Here is a 10,063-nt window from a genome sequence, read left to right as displayed (position 1 = left end):
GTTAAATTTGGTGTCATTGCTTTCACACTCCCTCATACTGGTCACTGGAAGTTCAACATGGCACCTCATGGCAAAGAACTCTCTGAGTACCTGAAAAAAAGAATTGTTGCTCTACATAATAGCCTAGGCTATAAGAATATTGCCAAGACCCTGAAACTGAGCTGTAGCATGGTGGCCAAGACCATATAGTGGTTTAACAGGACAGGTTTCACTCAGAATAGGCCTCGCCATGGTCAACCAAACAAGTTGAGTGCGCGTGCTCAGCGTCATATCCAGAGGTTGTCTTTGGGAAATAGACGTATGAGTGCTGCCAGCATTGCTGCAGAGGTTGAAGGGTTGGGGGGTCAGCCTGTAAGTGCTCAGACCATACGCCGCACACTGCATCAAATTGGTCTGCATGGCTGTCGTCCCAGAAGGAAGCCTCTTCTAAAGATGATGCACAAGAAAGCCCGCAAACAGTTTGCTGAAGACAAGCAGACTAAGGACATGGATTACTGGAACCATGTCCTGTGGTCTGATGAGACCAAGATAAACTTATTTGGTTCAGATGGTGTCAAGCGTGTGTGGCAGCAACCAGGTGAGGAGTACAAAGACAAGTGTGTCTTGCCTACAGTCAAGCATGGTGGTGGGGGTGTCATGGTCTGGGGCTGCATGAGTGTTGCCGACACTGGGGAGCTACAGTTCATTGAGAACCATGAATGCCAACATGTAATGTGTCATACTGAAGCAGAGCATGATCCCCTCCCTTCGGAGACTGGGCCACAGGGCAGTATTCCAGTATGATAACGACCCCAAACACACCTCCAAGATGACCACTGCCTTGCTAAAAAAGCTGAGGGTGAAGGTTATGGACTAAACCCTATTGAGCATCTGTGGGGCATCCTCAAACGGAAGGTGGAGGAGCACAAGGTCTCTAACATCCACCACCTCTGTGATGTCATCATGGAGGAGTGGAAGAGGACTCCAGTGGCAACCTTTGACGGTCTGGTGAACTCCATGCCCAAGAGGGTTAAGGCAGTGCTGGAAAATAATGGTGGCCACACAAAATATTGACATTTTGGGCCCAATTTGGACATTTTCACTTAGGGGTGTACTCACTTTTGTTGCCAGTGATTTAGACATTAATGGCTGTGTGTTGAGTTATTTTGAGGGGACAGCAAATTTAAACTGTTACACAAGCTGTACACTCACTACTTTACATTGTAACAAAGTGTAATTTCTTTAGTGTTGTCACATGAAAAGATATAATCAAATATTTACAAAAATGTGAGGGGTGTACTCACTGTTGTGAGATAATGTATTTATTATTTTGTTAACTGACACCATAATAGTCACCCTTTTTTTTATTTTGGCCTGGTCGGCTTTTAAAGAGAAAACCACTGTATATATAAAAGGTGAGAATTAAACAAAGCAAACACAATCCTGGTCTCGCCAACCCACTTTTTTTCTTTATTTTATTGTATATTGCGGCCCAACCTAGACTGGGTCGTAACACCTTACTTTCATATCTGCCAAATGAATAAATGTAAATATTTGTAATATTAAGATAATTCAGATATAATGTTAAGAATGTATAGTTAATGGTCTTTTGGAGGCTTAAAGAAAACTATCATTCTTAATTCTCTCATAAGGACTGTTTAGACTGTGAGTGGCAATGAGGAAACAGCCAGACTGTCTGAATTTTGAAAACCTCAGGCCATGGCTGTTATATCCACAGGCACAAGGGAACCCAAAAGCAGAACAAGGATTCAAGTTAAATAGGCTTTATTGAAGGTTGGTGTAGGTAGGATTGTGTGAGAAAGAGCATGGTCGAGTCCGGGATTCGAACTTGGGTCGGCAAAGTGGAGGTTGGACGCCCAGTTTAGTGGTTCGCAAGGCTGGGCTTGAACTCGTGTCAAGTCCTTAATTGGTGAGCCAGAGAGAAAGTGAAGCAGGGCTGGTCATAGCAGGATGCGAGCAGGCAGGCTGAGTGAGCTGTGGACCTTGAGCACGGGGAAAACACTACGGAGAGTGACAGGTGTAAGCAACAGGAAACCACTGGACCAGTAGAGAGACACACACACACACACACACACGCACGCACGCACGCACGCACACACACAGAGAAATGAGGGAGACAAAACACTGGAAACACGAGGAAGTGAAATAACACAGGGAAAACACACAGGGACTTTAGGCCCAGACCATGACTGGCTGAATGAGTACAGCAGTTGAGAATACCCTGAACTACTCCAATAGATCCATTAAATTTCCATTTAAATCCTGGATAAAGACAAATATCTGTTTGACCAATAATATGTGCAAGATAGTTGTAGAAAGAACAGAAAAAGCAACACTAATTTTTATGTTATAGTCCTGATACTTAATAATAACAGTAGTAGTAATAGTAGTAGTAGTAATTGCAATGAAAACCCAATATTGAACCTAAAGTCTTAGGACTGATTCATGTACATCAAGTACTCTGGAACAGTACTGTATCTCAGCATTTACATGGATCAGAATTTTATTTTAGCATAACAGTACAAAAATGAAGTCCTCCACAATTTTTTGAAATTGAATGTCATTTGTAGTGTAAGACCATAAAACAAAACCAGGTTGTGTACATGTTATAATATAAAATCAATTAACAATGTGTACTATAAAGCTGTGCGCTCACATATTTAAATGGATTTCTTGACTTATTACAATTTTGAGAAGCCTTCATATTAAAATTTATAATTTGAAATATAAGGTATCACAAACAAAGATAAGTGAATCAAAATAATCAAAACCCCCAGAGATAAAACCTCAAAATTCACATTTTAATATTGATAGGATTGTCAATGTCAATGACCACAAAGCCATGATTATCAAAGCCATTAGTGGAGCAGTGATAATGATGGTTATCATGATTGATGCATCTGGCTGAGCTGGCAGTCATTGTTGGCTCCACTCTGGCAAAATTGGAAAAGTCCACATGATACCTTCCCTCCTTTCTGCAGGAGATGATGGGCAGAAACTTGTAGCCCCACATAATTTCCTGAGGTAGGTAAGAAGTCCTGACCTGGCAAGAAGAGCTGGTGGACTCAGCCGTTCCATCCAGAAATACCACCAGCTCAAACTCCTGTTGATTTAAAGTCTCCATTGACATCTCAAAGAATGGACTTGCCTTGTCAATAACATGATATAAGGTCAAGGGACATACAAAAAACAGGTTATCTTTTCCAACATCTACAAAGAAGTCAACATTGACATGGTTCAGGATGATGGTTTGACCTTCAGGAGTTACCGTAGTTCTAAGCAGCTTTCCGTAGATCTGGCTGCCAATCATCAAAGATTTACGCAAGTTAGCCACTCTTATCTGCAAACAGAGAACTCCTCTGTTTGGACAGATAACTGCCATCTCACTAAATGCTATGGTCTTGACCCTTTTCTTGGGCAGAGAAATTTTGGTCATGACCACTCCACACCAGAAACAGTTAATGATTGCACCCACAAGAATCTGGATAACGATGAGAACAATAGCACTAGGGCAGTATGGGGTGATATCTCGCCCCCCAAACCCCACAGTTGTCTGTGTTTCCATGGAGAAGAGGAAGGCAGTGGTCAGTCCAAAGAGATTACGTACACATACTTTGTGGTTAGCTGATGGATTTTGCCATGCTAAATCTCCATTGTTGCGGGCAATCCAATACCATAGGAGTCCGAAAATGAACCAGCTGAGAGTGAATGAGGCCACAAAGAAGACAAAAACAAACCGCCAACGGATCTCCACAAAGGTGGTCCAGAAGTCTAGCACATAGGCAAAAAAGTTGCTGTACCTCACATTGCCATATTCAATGTTACAGTGGCCATCCTTGGTCACCAAGCGTTTTTGACAAAGTCTGCGTTTGGCCCGGTAGTTTCTGAGCATCTGTCTTAGGTAGCACTTCATTTTCAAATGACAGGAATCTCAGTCTAGGAATAGATGACATAGGTATGGTCATATACAGTATATCACTGCAAAAAAAATCATTTTATAATAGAATATAGCCTATATTCAGGGCATAGATTAAGTCTACCATGAACTACATTACTCTGGGAATTTGTGTTTACTACTTCATAAACTGTACCGTAAATTGTAACAAATGAAATAAGTTATTGAACACGTCAACATTTTTTCAGTAAATATAATTCCAAAGAGGCTATTCACACAAAATTTTCACCAGACATCAGTATTAACTCAAGAAATCAGGAAATATAAAGAATTCACAACATTAAATGCCATAAATAAAGTTATGTGTTATAAAGTGGAATGACAGGAAAAAAGAATTGAACATGCTAAGAAAAAGCAGTTCTCCAAGGCAAGGTAAGGAACCAGCTGAAATCCGTAAGTAATTATACCTCCTATCTGTGCAAATTAATATCAGCTGGGTTAGTAAATTGATGGTCGATAAAAAGGCTTTTCATTACCAAGGTGTCACACAAGAAACATCTCATGATGGGTAAAAGCACAGAGCTCTCCCGAGACCTTCGCAACCTTATTGTTGCAAAACATATTGATGGAATCAGATACAGACGTATTTCAAAACTTCTGAATCCTCTAGTAAGCACCATTGGGGCCATTATCCACAAGTGGAAACAACATCACTCCGTCATCAACTGGCCATGCACAGGAGCTCCTCCAAAGATTTCTGACCAGGGAATCAGAAGAATAGTCAGAAGAGAAGCCCAAGAGCCAAGGACCACTCGGAAAGAGCTCCAGAAACACTTGGAGGCAGCAGGTACCATCGTCACAGAGAAAGCAATAGGCAATGCACTCCACTGCTCATGCTCACCCCGCAAAACTCCATTACTAAAGAAAAGGCATGTCAAAACTTGTTTAAAGTTTGCTACAGCTCATTTGAACAAGCCTATGAAATACTGGGAGAGTGTTGGCTCGTCAGACAAGAGCAAAATGTAACTTTTTGGCTGTCATACTACACACCATGTTTGGAGAACAAATGGCACTGCATATCACCCTTAAAACACTATACCAACAGTTTGGAGGTGGAAGCATCATGGTGTGGGGCTGTCGCATGGTACTGGCAGACTTCATCTAATTGAAGGAATGATGAATGGAGCACTTTACCAGAAGATTGTTGAGAAAAATCTGCTGCCATCCACCAGGATGGTGCAGATGAGACATGGGTGTACCTTCCAGCAGGACAACGATCCTAAAGCATACAGCAAAGGAAACTCTCAATTGGTTTCAGAGAAAAATATCAAGGTGTTAGAATGGCCCAGTCAATCACCTGACTTGAATCCAATTGAACAAGATTTACAGAAAATATGTTTAGAAGAATGGGCATACAGGAAGCATCTTGAAGCTGTCATTACAAACAAAGCCTTCTCCACTAAGTGTTAAATAAATTTCAGTTAGCGTGTTCAGTACTTTTTTCCTGTCATTCCCCTTTATTACACATAACTTCATTTATGGACTAATGTTTGGGTTTCTTTATATGTGTGGATTTATTGAATTCATACCAAAGTCTGGTGAAAATTTCTTGTGAATATATTTACTGAAACAAAATTTGACTCATTCAATACTTTTTCCCCCACTGTATCATTTGCCCACAAGTCTAAAAATCTAATGTTCTAATGCAGCAGTTCTGAACCTTTTTCCGAGTGCAACCCACTTTTAAGAATGACATTGTTTTGAGACCCCCCAGCCCACTAGCTTGTTAGACCCTGCCTCTCCCCCTACCCAATTTTTCTGACTACTGGGATGGTTGCTCTTGGATAGAGGCTGTGAGGTGGTTCAATCGTGGCTGAGGAAAAGACGCAAACTATCTTCAACCAAGAGTCTGGCTCTATACTTGTTCTTCGGGTACACTAATCCGCCAAGATATTCCTCAAGTCACATTGATGATGCAACCCTAAACCCTAATTTCTCCATCTGGGGATTAATAAAGTATTATCTAACTAAAGGGTGGTAGATTATAACCCATAGCATAGCCTCAAGCACAACCCACTCACAACTTCACAACTATTCACATTTTAACCCCTATTTATTCTCATATCTTTAATGTTAACCTTGAAAAAGAGATTCTCAACTGTTCTTAAACAATAAACAAGTACTACAGTAAACCATAGGTATATTAATTATTCAGTATAATGTATAAGTACATAAGTTATTTGGGCAAATTTTTAGCTGGACAGTTTTATTGTGGTTGACCCTGAGAAAACCCTGAGAAACCCTGTTCTCTCCAGTGTAGACTGGATTATCTCAGTAATCTGACACAATGAAATCTCTTCCGGTTCAGTTTGATTGTTGTTGTATGTATGACATGATAATGTTTGAACAGAATAGAATAAACAGTCATGAGAATGAGTATAGGGTAAACTATGGAATATGGAGTAGTGTGCATGCCAGAGAATCTATCAACACCTTGTAAAATGGACTGCATTAACCAGGAAGGATTTACATGGAACCATTCCAAAGGTGCACCCATAACAAATAATAAGCATGTTAACACCTGTGCCAGAATATTTAACATTCAAAGCAGAAATCTGATTCAATCTAAATTTGAGTTTCTTGGGGAATTCTAGGAAGCTGTCTTTTGAGTGTTTAATATATGTATCATTTCATTGAAAATAGAGGTAGAATATACATAGGTCATTTTATTTTTTTGGAATACTGAAGTAAAAATCTTTTCAGTAAAGTAAAGTATCTTTACAGTTTTAAACTGTCCCATGTCCCAGCTCAGACGGTGTATCTCTAACAGCTGGGACACAAAGGGAATTTCTAATTTGCCCAACAAAAGGATACATTGCCTATGGCTGAGTAGTGCTTGTTCTACCACTCAATAGCTTAGTGGGGTGTAGCCAACAGACTCATCAAGAAAATATTTGCTTAGACACTACTTAAATAAAATGATACCAGGCTCTGTTCAAGGCATTCCCTTTCTTTCCACTTGATTAGTTTTGAACTTGATGAAGAGCAACTCAACATGTTTTTTTTTGTTTGTTTTTTTTTAATGAAGAATTTACTTACCTGTTATAGAAGCTCTTAGTGGATATCCAAGTAAAAAGTGAAATGATCATTTGATCATTCATATCTCAATGAGATATATCAAATATATCATTCATTATTCTACTTACTCACAGGAATGTAGTCTCAATAGTCACTCCTCTGTCTTTCACAAACTCCAAAAGTATGCTTCTCTCACCTTGTTTCTGAGGTCTGGGACTGCCCTACCCTGTCCATCCACCCTCCTACTTTTAAGACTGTTCACTGAGTAGCTACTGTTTATCGTAAACACAAATCATTAGGGATGTACCTTTAAAGTTTTATGCAACAATCATGAAATTTCACAAGACAAAATCAGCATTTCATAATATTACAAAATTCAGAAATTGTGGAGTGATTAAGGTAATGACATGCTTTAGATTATTGATCGGTTAGTTTTTGAAGACCTTCTATGTATATAATGTTATAGAATAACACATTCCAGGTCAGTTTTAGAGACAGTTCAATAGTTTATATAATAATATCAGTAAAATTCACTCCATGAATACTCTGTTCTGCCACGTTATTAAGCACAGGTGTGTTTAGCAGCATATTTAATCAAATCATCTCAAAGACACATCTCATTCATAAATAACAAAGTAATAGAAATAAAAATAGAAATGTGTGCTTATTGAGAAGCTTCACAAGCGCAAAAACAGAAACAATAGGATATTTTTCCCATCTCCAAGTTCCTCATCAGTTAAGCCTGTAAAGTACCATGTGTCTGAGCATAAAATATTAATAATACTTTTGCTATGATGTAATACTGCTGGTGAAATTCTCAATTCTTGTATCATCACCCATATATATGTACATACATACAACATACAACAAAGAGACGAGAGCCAGGTGAAACTTTTTATTTCTTCCCATGGGTTGCACGAATTCATGCCTCTTTTTGCACAACATGACACAGTAATAGAAAGAAAATGGGCAGCTTGCACATCTGGAAAGGCACCATCAATACAAGTTTTAGAGAAACATAAATATACAGATTCCATACAGATTCCATCCCATCTTTACTTCCAAGAGACTCTGACTATCTAAGATTCTCTTTTTATACCCAATCATGTTACTGACCTGTTGCCAATTAATCTAATTAGTTGCAAAATATACCTCCAGCTGTTTCTTTTTAGTAAAGCATCTGGTATACTTTGTTCTTTTACGGGTATGCTAGCGTATGGACACAGTCGTACGTATAACCTTTCAACGTATACTCCGTTTGACATGTACGCGTACACAAGCAGTTGACACATGCACATTACGACAACTTGCACTACCCCTCCTGGCCTACAAGAGTCAGTACAGAGCAGTAAAGCAGGTCTTCTGGTGTGAAAGACAACAATGAAGAAGAATCACAAGAACATGAAGAACAATGCTTGGGCAATTTCTCGCAACGATTATCACCCATATACAAATTCTTATACTCTTTAAGACTAGAATTATGCAAATGCGGGTACTTTCTAACCTGCACTCGTTTCCGTCTCTTCCATTTATTCCATTTTTTGTTTGACTACCTTGCGAATCAACCACCCTGGGTCACTGCTACCAACTTGTGGTACAACTAAATAGTGCAAAAGAATTAAATGCGCATGTGCGACCTGCGAGTACAAAGTACGCACGGTTAGATAAATCTGGCGCCGCGCATACAGCACGCACATACTCTGCTGAGGACGAAATTTGCATCACACGTACTGTATACTGTTCCTAGCATACGCATAAAAAATTAAGTATACTTTGGGCTTAACACTTACTTTTCCAGCCTTTTGTTGCCCCGTCCCAACTTTTTTGAGATGTGTTGCGGCCATCAAATTCAAAATTACCTTATTTTTTCTTTAAAATGTTACATTTCCTCAGTTTAAACATTTGATGTGTTTTCTATGATCTGATGTGATCTATGATGTGAATAACATATTGTCATGTATCAAGAAACTCTGGACTCCACTTCCCATCAGCCACTGCACTGCACTAGCTGTCACATGACCACCTGCACCTGACTCACGTTTTGTTAATGAGCACTCGTGTATATATAGTCCTTGTCTGCACTGTTTGCTTGTCTTTCGTTGTCCTAGACACTTGTCGTTTATGTCTCGGTGTTTTGTTTCATGCCACAGTGTTATACCAAGTTGTCTTAGTGTCTTTGTCTTATAGTACGTTTGTTTAAATAAATGTCATTATCTGCACTTGCTTCTGGCTCAACCTCGATTCGTGACACATATGGGTTCATGAGATTTGCAAATTATTGCATTCTGTTTTTATTTACATTTTACATAGTGTCCCAACTTTTTTGGAATTGGGGTTGTACAAAAGAGACCTGGTGTAGTCAGACTGATCAAAAACACCTTAGATGTGGATGCTATGCTGAACAACTTATTTACAAGAGATTCAGTTTGAATTCAGTTTGAATTCAGTGTGGCTTTTGTTCAAAACCTGTTCTAATTATGCATGAGTAATGCTGATGTGTTCTGTATGAGTAGTGTGCATGTATACTGTTTTGCAAAACAAGATGAATTCAAGGAGTATTTATTGAATATTTAATGAGCAATGATCATCCACAGAGATCTCCTATTGAACAATCTCCTATTAAGATAATGGTTCATGTTAATGCAAAACTTAAGGTACGCTTTCTGCAGGTGAAAAGAACTGTGATTTATTAATTTTTGTGCATATTTATAAATATGGTGGGGTAGTCACAAATGTAATTCATAATGTAACTGTAAAGCCATTAAACTAATCTTAAATTGTCATTTCAATCTCACAGAAATCTTATTTCTCAAGACCAGCAAAAAGAATAACGAGAAAGCGTGAAGGAAAAATACTGAATAATATTTTACTTACACAAAATTAATTAATTACAGGAATATTTTATTACACAAAATTGTTATGTACTGTACACTGCCTGGTGCACTAAAGAATGGCATACAGTTTTGACCTACAACAAATTTATATTATTATTCCTCTGATTACTCTGATATGTTGTCATCACAGCTATCTGGGGGCATTGAGCATAATTTCCCACCCCTCCCCTCCCACAACCTCAATCACAAAGTGATT

General features: G+C 38.9%; 1 protein-coding gene across 1 annotated transcript; it reads right to left on the bottom strand.

Annotated features, from left to right (window-relative positions):
• Positions 1–2,794: 2,794 nt before the first annotated feature.
• LOC128606235 (ATP-sensitive inward rectifier potassium channel 1-like) lies at positions 2,795–4,481 on the bottom strand. The gene has a single exon (XM_053622271.1). It carries the CDS (start codon positions 3,911–3,913, stop codon positions 2,795–2,797), a length of 1,119 nt encoding a protein of 372 aa, XP_053478246.1. The 5' UTR covers positions 3,914–4,481.
• Between the last annotated feature and the right edge of the window lie 5,582 nt (positions 4,482–10,063).

This window comes from Ictalurus furcatus, chromosome 4, assembly GCF_023375685.1.
Source record: "Ictalurus furcatus strain D&B chromosome 4, Billie_1.0, whole genome shotgun sequence".
Lineage (NCBI taxonomy): Eukaryota > Metazoa > Chordata > Actinopteri > Siluriformes > Ictaluridae > Ictalurus > Ictalurus furcatus.
The sequence above is the reverse complement of the archived record's forward strand: the minus strand, read 5'-3'. Positions and strand labels throughout refer to the sequence as shown.

Coding starts and splice junctions, on each gene's coding strand:
- LOC128606235 (XM_053622271.1), bottom strand. CDS start 3,913: ATGAAGTGCTACCTAAGACAGATGCTCAGAAACTACCGGGCCAAACGC.